Below are 19779 nucleotides of genomic sequence, written 5' to 3'. Positions count from 1 at the left end.
TTTTCAAAATTGGATAAGATTAAGGGGGTAAAATCCTTCACGCACGAAAAATAGACCCTGATTTTTTCAAAAAAACATAACATAGTGTTTGACGTGCGCATCAAAAAGTCATAGTTAGATTTAGTATTTTGACAAATCCTTTGGCAGAAAGATAGTTAAGAGTGAGCACTAGAAGATGTGTATTTTTTTGTAATTTTTTGTTGAGTATTTTTTTTTATGATTTTTCCAATCGAGCACATCCTGAAAATTAGGTACATGTTTGTGCATGAAGCATAAGTTGCACCAAAAAAATAGAAAATACAATTTATTTTTTTTAAATTGTAAAGAATCAAGTGAACTACAATAATATATAAAGTTTTTTAAATTTAGATAGGTATATCAAAAGTTACTAAAAAAATTGTGCATGTATGTCTGTGAGAACTATGGAGACACTGGTAAAAGAAATTCAATAATAATATGTTATTGTTGTTCAAATTTAAAAAAAAATTATATGGTTAGAAAGCTCAGAAGATGGGTGAAAATATGGTGGTAATTGTAGAAATACCCACATGATGAAGTGTAAACATGATGATGACAAAGTCAAGAAACCAAGTTGATAAAATAAAACATGTCAAAAAGGAGGGAAATGGAGGGAAATCAAACTTCCAAACCGCAGCTTTGTCATCTAGGGCTATTTCCAAGCCTAAACAGTCAAAAGCGCGTATGAGGTACCTATGGTATAAAAAGCGCGTACGCGCTATTTTTACTATAAATAGTGTGTACGCGCTTTTTATGTTTAAATGTTGGGTGTGTATAGTATGATATTGTATATATAATATAAAAATATATAATATATAATGATTATATATATATGTATATATATATGTATATATATATATAATATTTATATATATATATATATGTATCTATATAATAATATATAATATATTAAGTATATATACACAGATATGTATCTATGTATGTGTATTGTTTCTCTATCTCCCCTTCTCAAGCACGTACAAGGTGTCTCTCTTTCTCTCCCTCTCCCTCTCCCTCTCTCTCTTTCTCTCTCTCTCTCTCCCTCCCTCTCCCTCTCTCCCCCTCTCTCTCCCTCTCTCCCTCTCTCTCACTCCCTCTCCCTCTCTCCCCTTCTCCCTTCCTTCATACCTCTCTCTCTCTCTCTCTCTCTCTCCTCTCTTTTCCTCTCCATCCAATATATCTTATTTTTGTTTGCATATAGATGAGGTGATAAGAAGATTGACAAGGTGGTTGGTTTTTGTTTTTTTTAAAGAAGATAGGATATAAAGTAGAATGTTTGAAGAAGATGAACATATTGGTTTCTTTGGATTCTGTGGATGTATTGGTTGGATAATCTTTATGCGTTGTATGGTGTACTAAGGGGTCATATGGTGTCTTATGACCCATTAGTACTCCATATGACCCCTTAGGTGTTGTTATGGGTCATATGGTGTTTTATGATCCCTTAGGACACCATATGATCCCTTAGGACTCCATATGGTGTCGTTATGGGTCATATGGTGTTCTAAAGGGTCATATGGTGTTCTATGACCCCTTAGGACACCATATGATCCCTTAGGTGTCATTAGAGGTCATATTATATCCTAAGAGGTCATATGGTGTCCTATGACCCCTTAGGACACCATATGACCCCTTAAGACACCATACGACCCATAACGACACCATATGGTGTCCTAAGGGATTATAGAATGCCATATGACCCCTCAGGCTACCATAAGACACATAACAACATCGTATGGTGTGCTAAAGGGTCATATGGTGTTCTATGACCCCTTAGGACACTATTTGGTGTCATTATAGGTCCTATGGTGTGCTAAGAGATCATATAGTGTCCTATGACCCCTTAGATGTTGTTAGGGGTTATATTGTGATTTAAGGGTCATATGGTGTCCAATGACTCCTTAGGAAACCATATGGTTTCGTTATATGTCTTATGGTATCCTATGACCCCTAGGACACCTTATGACCCCTGAGGACACCATATGGTGTTGTTAGGGGTCATATGATGTCCTAAGGGGTCATATGGCCTTCTACGACCCCTTAGGACACCATTTGACCCCTTAGGACTCCATATGGTGTCGTTATGGGTTATATGATGTCCTAAGAGGTCATATAGTGTTCTATGACCCCTTAGGACACCATTTGGTGTCATTATGGGTCGTATGGTGTGCTAAGAGGTCATATGGTGTCCTATGACCCCTTAGGACTCCATATGACCTCTTAGGACTCCATATGACCTCTTATGTGTCATTATGGGTCATATGGTGTCCTAAGGAGCCATATGGTGTCCTATGACCCCTTAGGACACATGCATGGATCCCTAGATACCATATGACCCCTAAGAATACCATATGACATGAAAAAACACAAAATGGTGTCCTCCAAGTTTAGGTTCTCCTACAATCCCTTAGGACACCATTTGACCCCTTAGGACTCCATATTGTGTCATTATGGCTCATATGGTGTCCTAAGAGGTCATATAGTCTTTTATAACCCCTTAGGATACCATTTGGTGTCATTATGGGCCGTATGGTGTGCTAAGGGGTCATATGGTATCCTATGACCCCTTAGGACTCCATATGACCTCTTGTGTGTCGTTATGGGTCATATGGTGTCCTATGACCCCTTAGGACACATGCATGGATCCCTAGGATACCATATGACCCTAGAGAGGGAGAGAGGGGGAGGAGAGGGAGGGAATGGGAGAGAGATACACCTAAGAGAGGAGGAGAGTGAGATTGAGAGATAGAGACTGAGAGGGAGAGACAAGAGATAAATGAGAGAGAGAGGGGGGAGACAAAGATAGAGAAAGGGAATGGGAGGGGGAGAGAGAGATGGAGAGAGATGGGGAAATAGAGGGACAGATAGAGATAGAAAGCGACATAGAGAAGGGGAATCAAAGAGAGAGAGAGAGAGAGAGAGAGAGAGAGAGAGAGAGAGAGAGAGAGAGAGAGGAAGGGATGGAAGGATAGTACAAGAGACTAGAAAGAGAGAGAGGTGCAAAGAGAGGGAGAGAGTGAGAAAGACAGGTAATGAGAAAGGGAGAGAGGGAGGGGGAGGAGAGAGGGAGAGAGTGAGATACAGAGAAAGAGGATGAGAGGGAGAGACTTCAGAGAGAGAGAGAGATAAGTGAAAAATAGAAATGGAGGGGGGGAGGTAGGGAGAGAGTGGGAAAGAGATACACTTGACAAAGGAGGAGAGTGAGATAAAGAGATAGAGGCAAAGAGGGAGAGAGACTTAAGAGAGAGAGAGAGAGAGAGAGAGAGAGAGAGAGAGAGAGAGAGAGGTTGATAGCCAGAGACTTGAGAGAAAGAGAAATGGAGCGAGAGGGGGAGAGAGAAAGAGAGTTAGAGGGAAAGAAATACTTGACAAAGGAAGAGAAAGGGAGTGGGGGGAGAGGGATAGAATGAGAGAGAAAGAGAGACACTGAAGAGAGGGGGAGAAAGTGAGAGATAGAGATATTTGAGAGAGGAAGAGAAAGAGAGGGATAGATGAAAGAGAGAAAGAGGGTGAGGGAGATGAGAAAGAGATGGAGAGATACCCGAGAGAGGGGAAAAAGTAGAGAGGGAGAGATACCCAAGAGAGGGAAGAAAGTAGAGAGGGAGATGCGTAAGAGACAAAAAGGTAGGGGTTAAGGAAGAGAGAGGGGGAATGTAGGGAAGAGACAAGAGAGATAATGTTGATATAAGCATGCTGAATATTGAAATTTGACTAATTCTGAAATTTATAAGAATACTCAAAAAACTAGAATTTGCATTATAACTCTTAGAGATCTGGAACCACTCTTAAAGATCCTGACAATATATACATAACATATAACTTAAAGTATAAGAAAGATAAAAGACAAAGAGAAATGTCACTTATACTTAAATGTTATATTTTATGTATATATCCTATGAAAAACCTAATGGAATGCTAAATGAATTGCATTTTATTGAAAGACAAACACGTATGCGGTTTAAAAACTAAAACCGCATACGGGGATTTTAGTTTCCAAACCGCGTACGTGGTTTTAGTTTTTAAATAGCCTACAGGGTTCTTAGTTTCTAAACCGCGTACACGGTTCTAGTTTTTAAATTGCGTACACGGTTAGTATACTTTAAACCCCATACGCAGTTTAGCTTTGGTTAGGCTCGACAAAACTAGCCTAAACACATACGGGGTTCTTTAAATTTGAAATACCCCGTGCGCGTTTTGTTGTTTTTCATGTTTTTTTTGGGTGTGTCCACTTTTTTGACTACCATCTTTGTCCACTTACCCATCAATATCATTTGTAGTTTGAGATCTTCACATAATTGTCTTTGTGTTGAATTTTTGTTTTCACTGTGAATTGAATGGTCAAGGGTTTTTTAGTTTACATATGAATCTAGGTTGTGTATGTAATGGCATTATTCATTCCTATTCCTATTGAGTTGCATGCATGTTTTACTAATTATGTTGTATTCCTATCTATTATGGTGTTTGATACTTTCATTCTTAATATGCTTATGATTTTATATGCTATGGATGTTTATGTAATATATATGGAGGTGTTCTATGACTATCATGTACACGTTTTCCCTCCTCCATAAAGTTGGCATTTACTCATACCTATAATCCGTCGACCAATTACAATGAGGTGAATCCTTAATATGATTCTTGACTAACAGAAATTGTGCATTCCTGGGCATAATAGGAAGCATTAAATGAAAAATTACATACACCATAACAATGCAACAAATGAAAAAAGTTAAAACTCATGATTCTGATCATTTGAAAGAGATAAAATTATACACCGGAGAGAAATAGATAAGAATTTAATTTCTATTGAATAAAATTACTACTTCCGTCGACCGTCGCAAAATAAATTTATATATAACTCCTTCAAGAACTTGCACAAAGCTTGACACTAAATGCTTTTCATTTGCTCTGTAAATGACCAAAAAAGGAGCCTCAATGACTATACAACTTGCAAAACTGCTTGAGCCATGCCATTATCACCCTGATGCCTTCGGATGGAATGTGAGATGTTATGTTCTATCCAATAGATCGTTTCCAAATAGAGGAGGAAGCCTTCATGCCTAGGAACAGAGAAAATGGAAAGAGGAGCTCGAGCCTTCATGCCCACGATCAAGAAAAGTGGAAACAGGAGCTTTAGGGTAAATGCAATATGTTGGGGAGGGGTTGCAGCTTCCATGTCATCACAAAGATGACTGGCTACCACTCCCCACCCAAACAAATCCTTCTTTCATTCCTCTATGGGCTCCTTCTTCAAACCCCTTGCCATCCTATGGTAGAGTAGAAACAGAGGATGTGCCATGCTTGGTCTTTCTTGACAAGAAAAGACTTTCACACCCCCTCTAGAAATCCCTCTCACTTTAACAACCCCTTTGATAATAAACAAACTCACATAGAAGAAAACAAAAAAACACCCATCCGGTATCACAAAGCACACAACAACTCCATGCACGATCCTGCTCAAACATCATCTTCCATTCCGAGGAAAAAACCAATCTCAGAAAATGAAAAGGTTTCTTTTCTTTTCTACCAATTAAGTCACCACTCCATTGTATTTATAACCTTTTAACACTTCATTTGGTGATGCTCATTCACATGAAAAATCATCATTTTGGTGTTTTTCAACATGACTGCAGACTCTAGAAGTCATGCCTATCAAATCCACTGCATCCTGCTAAGGCTCATCTATTGTGAACGATTTTGTTTTGATTTTATTCCTCCTTGATTGGACAAATTTTTCTTTAGAATCCCTGACAACAAGCAACCTAAGCTCTTATTTCTCAGAGAAATCTGTGATCTTGCATCTCTAACTCAGAAGCTATCCAATCCTTTTATGCCTCTGAAATCGTCATCCTCGCTTGTCTAATCAACCTCAACTCAAGAGAAACCTTCAAACTAGTCCCTCAGGAATGAGTCAGCATCCAAGCCTTAAAAATTCCTCATACATATTAGCTTGCCACCATAGTTGTCGCTAGCTCTCATGTTTGTTTAATGTTAGAATTTTTAGGTTGTGAGCTAGCGACCAGATAGTTTGTGGTTAAGTTTTATGATTATTGCCATCTCGCGAGGTAAAATGTCTGAAGACGTGATCAAGTTGCAAGCTGGCGACAAGTTGGTTTGGGTTTACATCGCGAGGTCTCTAGCTTTTTGGGTGTTAGCATTTTATGTTACCAAGCTGGAGATTGTTAGTGAAATTTCTTTGGTCGCAAGGTCTTGAGTTGGTCTGATGTCATACATTATAGCCACGAGAGTTAGCGAGTAACTCATTTCATACAGTTGTCGCTAGCTCTCATGTTTGTTTAATGTTACCATTTTTAGGTCACAAGCTAGCAACTAGACAGTTTGTGGTTACGTTTTATGGTTATCACCAGCTCGCGAAGTTAAATGTTTGAAGACCTAATCAAGCCACGAGCTTGCGAGTGAAGTGCTAGTGGTTAAGAGATAAACAATTTTATGTTGGCAAGTACACGACAAGGGTTAAAGTTACCACTATCTCCTATTTGCTGCGGTGACGAGGACTTAACATTTTGTGGTCGAGAATTTGTGAGTGGCAGTTCAGTTTCCCTAAGTTGCTAGATCTCGAGATTATGAAGGCTTTGCATTTTTAGCTTGCGAGTTGGAGATAGAGTCATAAGGGCTTGTCGCTAGGTCCCAAGATTTTCTAATGGGCAGTCTTTCAGGCAAAGAGTTGACGACTATATGCCACATATTTTAATGACTTAATATCTTGAAATCGCCAATATTTTATTTTTATGGTTTGAAAATAGCTTGAAATCACCAATATTTTATTTTTATGGTTTGAAAATAGGTTGAAATCGCCAATATTTTTTTTAATGGTTTGAAAATAGGTTGAAATCACCAATGCAAATATTTTTCTGGTTTTAAAAACATTACAATTTGCTCATGTAAATATTTTTTGGGTTATAAAAACATTACAATTCGCCAGAATTTTTCACAAACTTTGAGCGATCATGGCTAATTCGCCAATGGAGATTATTATTTTTCTCCGTAAACCACAAAAATTCGCCAGTAAAATTAAAATTTTCCTCTGGAATTATACAGCTTTCGCCAGGTTTTTACATCTTGTCCAAGGGGGGGTTTCTTAAAGTTTTCCCTAGCGGAGGGGGGTGCCATAATTATTAATCTTTGGGTCACCATAAATGTGAGATATGATATCTTTTGTAGGGACCAAAGACTTCTTGGTGGACTCATCAAAGGATAAGCTACAGATGACACCCTTGATTTTTTTAAGATTTTAGGGAATGGATAAGAGGGTAAAACTTTGTAGTTGGATGAGTCTGAGAGAAGAGAAATCTTTTTGGAGATGTAATCACGTTTGTCCATAATAACAGTGGCATTGCCCTTGTCAACTTTAGCAATAATGATGTCATTAACTTAGGAATATTACCTTTAAGGAGTATGGCATTCCTAAGGACAAACGCACAATCTTGCCTCACCTCTTCAACATCAATAGAGGAAAGAGAACATATAGCATTTTCAATATTTTTTATCATTGCAATAACTTAACTTTATTATACTAGCAAATTAAAGCCTTTATATATAATTTAATATATATGTATGCTAGTAAATATTAAAATTGTTTATCAAACAACTATGTTAAAAAAATCCAATTCAACATTAAAGCATCATTGAAATCATATGACAATCAAAATGTTTCACAAATACATTATAGTTAAAATTATATTGAGTGAAACATGTAACAATCTTGTTTCAATTGATAAGAACATTTTGTAAAATGATCTTATTAAAATTTCATTTTAACATTTAACAATCTTGTTTCAAAATTGATAAGATAATTTTTAAAAACCATACACAAACTTAATAGTTTTATCATTCCATGAAATCTAATGACTACATTATACATAGATATGAGTGGATGGAAATAAAACATATTTTAGACATGTAGTAAACTATATCAACAAGGTAATTGTATATGGTATTCATAAACATAGAGCCAATATTGTTCTAAATATGATAAACTTTGAGATTGTTTGATTAAAAAGGAGAACTTGTCTAACAGTGCCGACTTATAAGTATAGTGCAGTCATTTCTTTATATCAACTTTTTCTGATTAACTGTTTACTTTAATTTTTCTAGCAAGTTTCAAATGAAAACATAAGAAATCAACAAATAAAAATATTTAAACTAATTTCACACGAAAACAAAAGAAATTAAAAAATATATATTTATCAAATTAATTGAAAGAAAAGCAATCTTATGCATTACTCCCAAAAATATCACTCGTCAATACAATGTAAAAAGCAAACCCTAATTCATTTTAATACACTGAAATATTTAAAAATACAAAAACTATTAGAAAACAATTAAAATGCATTAATACAAAAATTACGTCAATCTCTTGCCTGCACTCTAACAACAGATAAACATATTACATATTTTCTTCTTATTTTCAAATTTCATACAGCTATCAGTCCATAAGATCTTAAACATGTCCTACATATGGACACGTTCTAGAAAGGCAATTATACTTCACCTTACTAAAATATTACATTTATAGTAGCATATATAAGAGCACAATAATACTTGAGACACAGGAAAATGTACTCGAGACACAACTGAAACACAGACCGATGATTACATTACATAAACCCTATTTATCAAAGCAAGTGATAACACGCCATACTCAAAAAAGGATAACCATTGCTAAGCCTTCAGGTGGCTTACATCAAAGATGCAACTGGGGGCCTGAGGCTTTTTGCCAGATTCTCAAAGCTTCTAGACAGCTCAAGTGCATCCAGAGTCAGCTGAAACTGTCCATCTCCCATCATTGCCATTTCCTCTAGGATACTCTTTGTGGGATCATTACCAAACATTATTGTATGAAGAGTCATCCTGGACTCCTGTCTTTTCATACTTTCTACACAGTCTACAGGATTCCTTCTGGCATTGTTTCCTCCATCGCTAAGAAAGATAACAACTGGTATTTTCATGTTTAGTATTGGGTCTCCCTGTGCTTTTATCAATATCTTTTCTGCGCATTCCAAGCCTGATGAAAAATTTGTTGATCCAGAAGGTGCATACTGAAGGAGACTTTCTACAACACTTTCTTCCATATCCTGCATCTCTACAGCAATAGTTGGTGATCGATTGAATAGAACCACTGACACAGAGTCATCAGGAACCGTTGTAAGACGGATTCCTATAAATGTCAGGATGGCCTCATAGACACAGCCAAGCCTAGAATTATGTTCATCAAACATCTCCATCGTTGGGCTAATATCATCGGAGCCCATAGAACCTGATATGTCAATGACAAAAATGACATGATGAGGAACGTTTGCAGAATGACGGCAAGCAAAACGGTGGCCATCAACAGTTACATAAGTTGTAGAACTGACATTTTGTCTCGTTCTCTCAATAGGCTTATGCCATAGCTGCTCCGTGCAATAAGAGTTTTCCCCTGAGTCTCCGTTATGCTCCTCGGATTTGCACTGGTGATTGCATCTGTTAAACTCTTGACGCTCTTCCTCTGTACAAGGATCAACAAATCTAACATATTTCCAGTAGGTTTCATGAGTCATCTCATCCTTTGGAACATCAATGTCAGGCCCATATTTGACTGTTGCGTGCCTGGAACCGTCGTGGAGATTGCTGGTGCACATTATGTATCTTTGATTGCTGGTCTTTGGACAAGGAACCAAATGGATATGACCTCGACCCTGTTTCCTGCAGAACATGTTACACATCTCTGCCTCCCCTTTTTCTCCCCATTTATACTTACGATCCCCAATGTTGATATCCTCCTCCTCTGAAATGAATCTTGTATTCCTCATATTTCCATGCACTGTCTTGTGCAAGCCAGGGTGACCTAGCGGAAGGCGACAGAAGTAACCGCAAGCTTCACATTTAGTGTCACAATAATGTACAGCAGATGCATTATTGGTGTGAACATGTGGGCCTCGATGAGTCCTTTTAAAGGGAGGAATAAGAATGCAACAGCCTTTGCGTTGCCCATTTTGTTCTGAAAAGTGTTCATACTCAAACGAACCCCTTTGTCCTTTGAAATTACAGCTTTTCCTCACTAGCTGTGTAAATACTTCACATATTCCAGGCATTTCACAATTCTCAGGGCATGTGTGTTCATTCCCACACAAATGCTCTCCTTTATGGAAGTGATCTTCCTCCCCACAGGTCCTTGTGCAGCCTTTCATGATGCACTTGCTTTGGCAATATCTTTCATGACACCGGTGTCTTCTGTGAATAGTTTCAATGGGCACAATACATGTATTGTTGCAGCTTTCAAGTGAACAACTCACCTTACACATGTGTCGTAGGGAGTTACAACTGTGCGGACCCTCATGTTCAGGCTCTTGAGAGCAAAACTCATTGCAATTTGATGACAGATTGTACAGATGACAGGGCTCTCGGCATGTGTGAGTTCTCTCTTTGCAATGGTGATGACCTTGGTGGCCGGCCAAATCCTTACATAGATTAGAGTTGTTTCCTTCTCGAACGCAATAGGTGCATATTTCTGTACATGAATGACTGCCCTCACAAGAATGGTCCTGACTATGGCCCTTCTCAAACACACATCTCCAATAGCACTTGGAACATTTACAACCACAAACGGAGAGACCTTGCTTTACTTCTCCAAGGGCTAAACTAGCCTCTAACTGCAACTTTTGCACATCCTCACTCTTACAAAAATCTCTGGTGTTTGTGCTTATCCACTGTTGAACTCTTTCCCGCCTTCTCTCTCCGATTGCCTCTAGGAACTTCTCAAACATGGAATGCCACGAGTCAGCATTGTTTCCTTCCCTGGGTAAAATACTCTCGACTGTGGACCTAAGTTGAGACAAAACATGCCTAATGCCATTCTTGGTATGCGTCAGATACAAGTCCGAATCTGAAATGTTGAATGAAAAATCATCAACCACAAGAGGTAAATCAGGAACCTCTTCCTCTGTATCAAAATTGACAAGCTTTTGTACTTCGTTTGTATTTGCAGCACAGAGGCATCCCATAGAGACGGCAGGCTTGAGATTTCTCTTTATAATCTCAACTATAATACCAACACGCTTACTGTCTACAGGAGACCAATCTTTAGCTGCAATTTGAGATATGATCAACTTCAAATCTCTGGTGAAAGCAGAACCATTGTCATAACAATGATCAATTTTGTGAACGTTCTGTGCGAGCTCACTTAAGCTATGCTGATAGTACTCAGATCTATTGTAAGGAGCCATAGCATCGATCTCCACCTTCCCGCCATACATTTTTAAAATGAAATTTTCTGGAGATTTGGTGCATATTTGAAAAATTTTCTCATTAAATTCTTGTATAAGATCATGTACATCAGATGCATCCACGTCCTTAATGGCAATGTAGAATAGACCTTTGAAAAGCTTATTGTCCTGCTCAAGTAGGTTGATCCCACTCTGAAAGCGGCTGAAAGACGTTTCTGTCTCCTTGTCTAAATGAAAATCCTGTTATACCAACAAAATTAACAATCATTAATGATTCCTCGCCCATTGTTAAGTAGGCAGGCTTATGATAGTATTGTGGTCAGACGTACATATAGTATTGTTGAAAATTTGTGGTCACATATTCATACCTTTTTGTTGAATATGGTGATATTGCTGATTGCTGCATTGAGAACAGAGAGAAGCATATCCTCTTGCTCACTTCGCTCAAAACTTCCAAGACCTTCAAAGTCTAAAAGCACATAGAGGCACCTGCTATCCCCGGGGACATCTCCTCCGTCACTAGCGATGAGAGTCATCCAGACACCATCTGTGCACCTACCCCCTGCAACATCAAGCAAAGAGCCTGACAGATGGTTCAACAGATAAGACTTACCAGAGCTTTGCTTTCCCATGGAAGAGATAACCTTAATTTGACCCTTCCAACTGTTAAGAACAGCATCGTAGAACCCAAAACGCAATTGATTTGCAAGTGATACGCTGCCAGTGTAGCTAATATCGGGAGGGATTTGCAGTCCGTCCTTTAAAGCAACCATCCCATTCTTTTCTGCTCGAGCTATTTGAATTGGTACAAGGCAAACAAGTTTTCGAACCCAAACCCCCATTTTCATCTTAGAATTGTCCTTTAATGGAAGTGAATGCCAGCGGCCAAATCCGGTTGAAGTTGAACATATTTCTGTATCCTCCACTTGAAACTGAATCTTGAAATTTGAGAAATCTTTCTCTCTTCTCTGCTTGAGTTGTCTAATGAGTAATTCTAAATACTTGATGCACGCCTCTCCATTGGCGTCTATGCTGCTCTCTAGTATCACCTTGAATGTGATGTCTTTTAATGCCGGGATCAGTGTAGGAGTTGTTGGAAACTTGTCAAATATATGATATATATACCCCAAATAGGGGAATTGCCCAGCACTTTCTTCCGCTTCTGGCTCCAGCTCAGGAGTATATCGCACAGCTTCCATGGCTAATACCGATTTCAGAACATGGGAAGTAAGAAGATGAGAACTATCAATATAATTATACAGAACAAGGTGGCTCTGTGGTCCAAAACTAGTTAATTTCACCCCATATTGTTCTGAATTACACATGCAACTTTCATCGCCTTTGATTTCCATGGTTTTCAAGTGACTCAAAGTATCACCCAAAACAAAAATTTCCAATATGAGCCCTTGCCTTGATCCTTGAATCTCTGGCACAGTTTCACCATTGCCAGAGCTTTGGAATTCGCTGAAGACGATGAAGAAAAAGCCATCAAGAGTAATGCATGCTTTTGTTAGAGACAGGGACGGCGAAAGAGAAAAGAATTTGGGCTTCATCACTGGCTTCTGATGGATTTCTACTACCCTTGCTCTGTTCGTGACATCAACTAACAGCAACTCCATTTTACCCGGAATTAAATGCATCCAAGTTATAATCTTGCTGCCTTTATATTTATCCAAATTAACCTCTACTCCAGTGGGATAGATCTTCTTAAATGAATCATCAAACTTATATATTGCAATCTTGAAATTGTCTCTATCGTAGAAAGCCACAGCTCGGGAAGCTTCATCGATGGACAACATATCAAACCCCCTCTTGAATGTCCTGATTTCGATTAAATGGGAACCCAGTCTTGCACAGTGGAAGAGTTCAAGGTAGGAATCTTTGAAGTTGTGAATAAAAACAACTGATTCTCCAGACTTGAAAAGAACAACTTTAAACAAACTTCGGATTTTGGGATCTATAGCTACTAGTTCAAATGGCTGGCCCCATATGGGTACAATTGGATGCGTAGGATTGCTGATTAGTTCATTCATTTCTTTCTTGGTCGGAATTACCTCTTGTGCTTTCCATACAACGTCAAAGTCGTGCTTCTCAACACAGACTTTCAGCTCAACTTGATGACTCTGCTCAGAAGAAAATATTGTCGACAAAAAAGAGGGATATATAATTACCACTTCCTCAATATAACTGGTAACTAAGTTGTCTTTTGAACCGATTGAAAACTTCTCCTTCAATTGCTGTAAAAATCTGTCCTCGGCTAGTTTAAATTGGTCCTTCATTTTCTTCGTGATGTTTACCTTCTGTTTGGACACACTAGTCGAGAGCTCTTTTTCCATATTTTGCAAAAACTTAAGCTCTTGGCTCTTATACACTTCACAACACACAGTTCTGAGCGTATCATGAGATATGAGGGCCGCTTGATCGATTGTGGGTTGGAGATGACCATGGATTTTGAACTTCTCAAACATGCTTCGAAACCCAGTTGGTAGGCTTTCTGTATTGTAAGTTGTCAAATGGTACTCCATGAACTCAAGGGCCATATGCTGGTCACAGGTCAACAAGAAGGCGGTGAACATAGTATTTCTTTCAAGGTTTTTTAGTTCGTTTGGTACCATGATTTCTACCCAATTACGAATTGCAGAAAGAGAGGAATTGTTACTAACAATTCTAATATATGCTTCAAGTTTCGAAATCTTAGGACGACGACAAGCCTTGACAGAAGTAGGGGAGTATATAATTTGAACTTTCTCACCTGAAAGTGGGAAGCCTCTTTTATCCTTGGTAAGCCGTACAAACTTTGCCTTACCATTGAATTTTGTGGAGCAGCAGCACTGTGCAGAGCAGTTAACCTTCACTTCTTCTCCATACCGGATATACAGTGGGGTTTCCTTTCCTTCGACTAGGCTTTCAACACTAACTATGTGCTCCGCATCACTGCAAGAAAATTCGATGTCTGATCCAACTATCAACACCTTCTGAGAACCATTCTCCCCTGTTAAGATCATCGACAGCTCTCGATAGAACTGCTCAAAGCTGTTAGTGCCGGTGTGGGAAAGTGATTGTATTGTATTCTCTGAATTAGTAGATGAACTTTTCCCCTTTGTTCCACTGCATTCGCCGGCCACGAAAAGGAAAACATGACTGCAGAACACTGGAAGAAGTTTTAGAAAGCATCTCTTCTTTATTTCCATGGCTTGTGCAGACTCTGTAAAAGAATCTTTCAACAACCAGTATTCCTCGTACTCCCGTGGATGACAACATTCGAGGAGACTGATAAACTGCTTATTGTTCACCCTAGTGTAATCAACAGTCGATTCTAATGACCACTCTCGGAGCTTATCGCCGAGCTCAGAAGCCTTCAGGGTTACTGCTTGTGTTTGAATGCTTGTTCTTGTGGAAGCTCTGTAGTATCTTGTCAGGAGACAGCAACGGTAATATCCCTCGCAGAATATGACGCTGCTGTCATCGGTTACAACAGCCATACCTGCATTCTGTACTGGCCAGAATTTATTTGTCTTAACTTCTGGATCTATGCTCATTTTAAATCCAGGCAACAACTCCAAATCATTCTCAGAATTCTTCACACTAGTTACTTGGATTTTTCTTGTACGCTTAGCTTTAGAGTAGGTGTTTATGGCAGACGCAGCCAAGGCCTCGAAAGGATAGTTCCCTCCAAGACAAATATGAACGCACTGGCAGAGCTCAACCAGATACCTAATGAAATTGCATGACATGTCTTTTCTACAGGCTTCCTTCAAATGCTCACCTTCATGCCAGTAGAATGCAATCAAAACGCCAGCTGCTTCTTGAGGGATAGTGACATAGAATCCAGGCTCAAACCTTGCCTCCTCCATCTTTGCGAGAACTGACTCATGAATCAGCAATGCTTTGCGGAAAACCTGAACCATTGTCTTCTTATCTCCGTAAAATCCGACAACAGGCAAGTGTAGCTGGTTTAATGCGTCGAAGTTGATACGGATTTGTGGCAGATCACCTGAGCAAGCACTAGCGGATGCGGGCACAAGCCTATTACAAAATCCTACAATTTCATCTTCTGGAAGCTGAACCTTTTCAACAAAGCTATAATCTTGCCTGTCGGGAACAATGCGCATAACCCGAAACAGATTGGCATCCCTAGTTTCATTTTGATCAGGCAAAGGCCTAACGTCAAGAGACTCGGACTGACGAATCGCCTCTCCCCCAGCACTAGACAGAATTGAAGCCAACCCCATCTCCCTACTCATCTTCTTTAAGACTTGATGCAGACAACCCTCAGATCCTGCAAATTTAATAAACACATCTTCTGTATAATTGAGAAAATAAGCACAATACAACAGAACAAACAAGAATAACAAGAATATAGACTTCATACGCCTTGAAATCTGTTTAAGGTATTCATTATTCAAAATATGAAAATTACATCTCCAAAACTCCAGCTCCTATGATTCCAGCCCCTTTTATTCAAAAATACTCTCTTAAATTATCTCCTTAAACAGAAACTCAACTCCTAAATTAATCTCCTACGGAAACTATAAGTAACAACAGCCCAAAACGGAAAAAAGTTCAGACCCTAATTTAACTCTTAGGCTACAGCAGTCAAGAAACACGCACTGTATTATTTTCAACATAAAAAACAGAGCAGTGTAAATTTTCCAAACCTGCAAACAAAGTGCAGATCTGCACAAGATCTAGCTAGAAAATAATAAAAGCAAAACTGCAGATAATAGCACAAAAGATGAAAACCAGAGCAGTTAAGAAAGGAAACTATATTAACCCATTGTTCAATTTACAACTGCAAAATATGCAGATTTATACAAAAATAACCTTAGAAATGACAGTAAAGTTTTCGGAGATTGTGAAGACTAACTTGCTATTCACATTAGTTAGCTTATTACAAAGAGCGCATAAATCATGCAATCACCAGTTTTTCATAAGTCACAGCTTATTGTAAGGAGCATGCATCAGCAGTTATCCGTAAATCACGAAGAGTTGAACTGCAGGTAATGTTACGCTAACACCCCCCTTAAGTCTAAGTAAGGAGACAGAAAATATGAAAGAAAAGAGGAAAGAGGAAAAACCCAGTAGGAACAAAACCCCCCCTCAAAATAAACACCAACTCTGCATGACACTTTATGTTACAATGTCTTGCAACCAAAGAAGGTCTTGCAGAAAGTGGCTAGTTGTGCCTTCACAAAGAAGAGAAAGAATGTCAATACAAAATGTAGCAAAACGAATGTTGTAGTAGGTTCCCTTGCAAGAAATGATGCCTCTTCCTTTTGGAAGATAGAAACCTTGAGCTGTCACACTGCTGAATTCCCACTCAAGTGAAATGTATGAAGGAATCAAGATGAATGGTTTTGATAAATACTCATGTCTCTCCAATCCGATGCTGAACTGCGACTCTGCCATACAAGATTCCAGAACAGTGACCACTAAAGTGTGAGATTTGTTCGGATATGAATCAGGATTTGTCAAGATAGTAGCATGGAGTGGCTGAGAGAGAACAAGAGAATCCAAACCAAAAGAAAATGCAACTTGATGTGAGCCAACATCAGAGAGAAGAGTGTCCTCAAAATTGTCATCATGATCAGAGAGAGATTCAACAAACAAATGATAAATGTCTGATAGGATGATATCTCGCTCATCAAGAGGACAAGAATGAACCTGCTGAAGAGAATCTGAAGTAGCATTCAAAGAAGCCAAGATCTCTATCAAACTCGCAGGTGAAGGTGAAGGTACATCAACTATTTTTGTAGGTGGAGAAGGAGCAGCTTGCGATTCTGATGCATTTCCAAAAAAAAGTAGAAAGACATTATGTGAGAAATGGGGACACCATTCATGCCCATGTTGATTGCTTTCACAATACCTGCATCTGTAACCCTTACACATATACATCATTCACTCCTTAAAAATATCTCCAAAAAGATACAAAAACAAAACCTTCAATACAATGGTTATTCCAATCTAAAAACAACTCTATCTTCAGTGCCTGCAAATAAAAGTGTTTAGCTTTTTCTTTCTAGCAACCTCGCTTTGATACCATGTAAATTTTTCAAACCTGCAAACAAAGTGCAGATCTGCACAAGATCTAGCTAGAAAATAATAAAAGCAAAACTGCATATAATAGCACAAAAGATGAAAACCAGAGCAGCTAAGAAAGGAAACTATATTAACCCATTGTTCAATTTACAACTGCAAAAAATATGCAGATTTATACAAAAATAACCTTAGGAATGACGGTAAAGTTTTCGAAGATTGTGAAGACTAACTTGCTGTTCACATTAGTTAGCTTATTACAAAGAGCGCATAAATCATGCAAATAGCATGCAATCACCAGTTTTTCATAAGTCACAGCTTATTGTAAGGAACATGCATCAACAGTTATCCGTAAATCACGGAGAGTTGAACTGCAGGTAATGTTACGCTAACAAGCAGCGTATAAACAGCGCTCAAAAATACATTGATTAAATGACAGTTTACTTTGAACAGCATATATACTAATAATCCAATGAATTGACAGCCTTAGCTGATAATCATCCAAAAAGAAAAACAGAAAATTATACCAAAAACATAGATTATTGCTATGGCACGCTAGAGAAAGATTCGGAAAATTCCTAAACAAGAAACTATGAAACAAAATAAAAACTGTTTCTCAGAGTATTGCAGCAGAAACGGATATAACGCATTAGTTTTTAACAAGTAGAACAAGCAAAAGAAAAATACGAGAGGAGAGGCACTAACTAATCCAATCAAGGATCGGGGGCTTAAGGAGAGACAGCCAATTCAAGAAGTTCTTCACAAAATTCTCAAATTACAACCAGTGCCATATGCAATATGGAAATACAACACTAGAAAAATTCATTTGAAAATTGATTTGCAGTCAAATTTTACATCTGCTAATGCACAGGCAGGCTAGAATAGTATACACACCTTTTAAAAAAATATGCCCCCTGGCTAAATCAGGCCAACCATATATGACCAGCAATGGAAGCGAATGTACCTCTGCTCTCAGTTTTCAATTAACCTCTCCCGCGCTCTCCTTGAAATCACTGCTTTCTATTATTTTTACTGATGGTGCCTCGACTCTTCTTATACTATAACCGTTGGTCAGTAGAATCTGGAAAGGCTTATACTGTAACTCTTCTTTCACTTACTGCAGCATTGGTGGAGTTTTAAATATCCTTTGTAATTGCTAGCCGACGTTACTGCTCCACTATCGCCGTTACTTCTCCCCGTTGAAAACTGTGCCTAAAAATGATGCGCAAAGAAAAGAACCGAAAAATGCTTTTGGCGTGGCTATTTGAGAGGCTCAAACCCTCATTTTGGGCTTCCAAATCCTACCACAATCAAAATTTTGATATTATTTAACTAGCAATTGCCCCTGGTGTGCAATGGGTACACCGAAAAGGTGCAGAAGGTCAATTTCAAAATAATTTGGTCTATATTTTTATACATTTTGCAAAATATGAGGTCAATTGGTTGGCATGGTGTTGTTTTTTCAATAAAAAATATCAATAGAGATTTGATAGATTCAAATCAATAGGGATCCAAATATAATTGAAACAAAGTCTTTTAATGGAGAATATAATCAAGTTTCATAATAGAGAGAGAGAGAGAGAGAGAGAGAGAGAGTGGTGTAGAGAGAGAAACATATGTATACAAGGTAGAGGGAAATGGACAGGGGAGGGAAAGAATGAGAGAGTAGAGAGGGATAGATAGGTATGGAAGAGATAAATATATAGAGAGGAAGAGAATGAAACGCGAAGAAATACAAAGATAAAGATATCAATAGGAAGTGACATATAGAGAGACAGAGAGAAGGAGAGATATAGGGTAGATAGAGATGAAGGGATAAGAAAATAAAGATAAATGGGGAGACGAAAGAAGAAATATAGATCTAGATAGTGTTAGAGAGGCAAAGAAAGATAGATATAGAGAGATAAAGAGGGAGAGGTGGAGAAGAAGATATAGAGAGGTATAGAGAGAGAGAGAGAGAGAGAGAGAGAGAGAGAGAGATGGTGAGATGGAGTAATAGAGAGATAGAGATATAAGGAGACGTAGAGAAGGTGGAGAGGGAGAGATAGAAAGTAAGGAAAAACATAGAGAAGTAGAGATGGAGAAATAGAGATGAATAGAGAGAAAGATAAATAGGGGGAGATAGATAGAGGGAGAGAGCAAGGGGGATGGATAGAGATATATGCGAAAAGAAAGAGAGGATAGATAGAGATATATGGTAAGATAAAGGGAGAGTCAAGTAAAGATAGATAGAGAGATAGAGAGAGGGAGAGGGAGAGAGATTTCTATTTATAATATTTTATTTGAAGTACAATTTTCATTTATTTAAGAATTTATCAATATTTGCATTTAAATTTGTAGTAATTTTTATTTTTTAAAATTGAGTTTATAAGGCACAACACTTGCTGAAGGAATGAGAATGATAGATGTATGAGAAGAGACAGAGCTTCTATAATGAATGGTTCATAAGGCACAACACTTGTTGAAGATTATGCAAACGGGGTTGGGAGCTAAGTGGGTT

General features: G+C 38.3%; 1 protein-coding gene across 1 annotated transcript; it reads right to left on the bottom strand.

Annotated features, from left to right (window-relative positions):
* Positions 1 to 8417: 8417 nt before the first annotated feature.
* On the bottom strand, positions 8418 to 18488 carry LOC131042113 (uncharacterized). The gene is made up of 3 exons (XM_057975428.2): positions 18174 to 18488; positions 11612 to 15522; positions 8418 to 11483 (listed from the first exon to the last, which is right to left on the bottom strand). Exons 2-3 carry the CDS (start codon positions 15485 to 15487, stop codon positions 8718 to 8720), a joined length of 6642 nt encoding a protein of 2213 aa, XP_057831411.1. The 5' UTR covers positions 15488 to 15522; positions 18174 to 18488; the 3' UTR covers positions 8418 to 8717.
* Between the last annotated feature and the right edge of the window lie 1291 nt (positions 18489 to 19779).

The sequence above is a fragment of the Cryptomeria japonica genome, chromosome 7, assembly GCF_030272615.1.
Source record: "Cryptomeria japonica chromosome 7, Sugi_1.0, whole genome shotgun sequence".
NCBI classification, from domain to species: domain Eukaryota; kingdom Viridiplantae; phylum Streptophyta; class Pinopsida; order Cupressales; family Cupressaceae; genus Cryptomeria; species Cryptomeria japonica.
The sequence above is the reverse complement of the archived record's forward strand: the minus strand, read 5'-3'. Positions and strand labels throughout refer to the sequence as shown.

What these genes read in the sequence shown, in the direction of transcription:
- LOC131042113 (XM_057975428.2), bottom strand. Translation starts at nt 15,487, where the DNA reads ATGAGTAGGGAGATGGGGTTGGCTTCAATTCTGTCTAGTGCTGGGGGA. An exon ending in TCACCATATTCAACAAAAAG is followed by an intron (nt 11,484 to 11,611) that starts GTATGAATATGT and finishes TTGGTATAACAG; the next exon opens with GATTTTCATTTAGACAAGGA.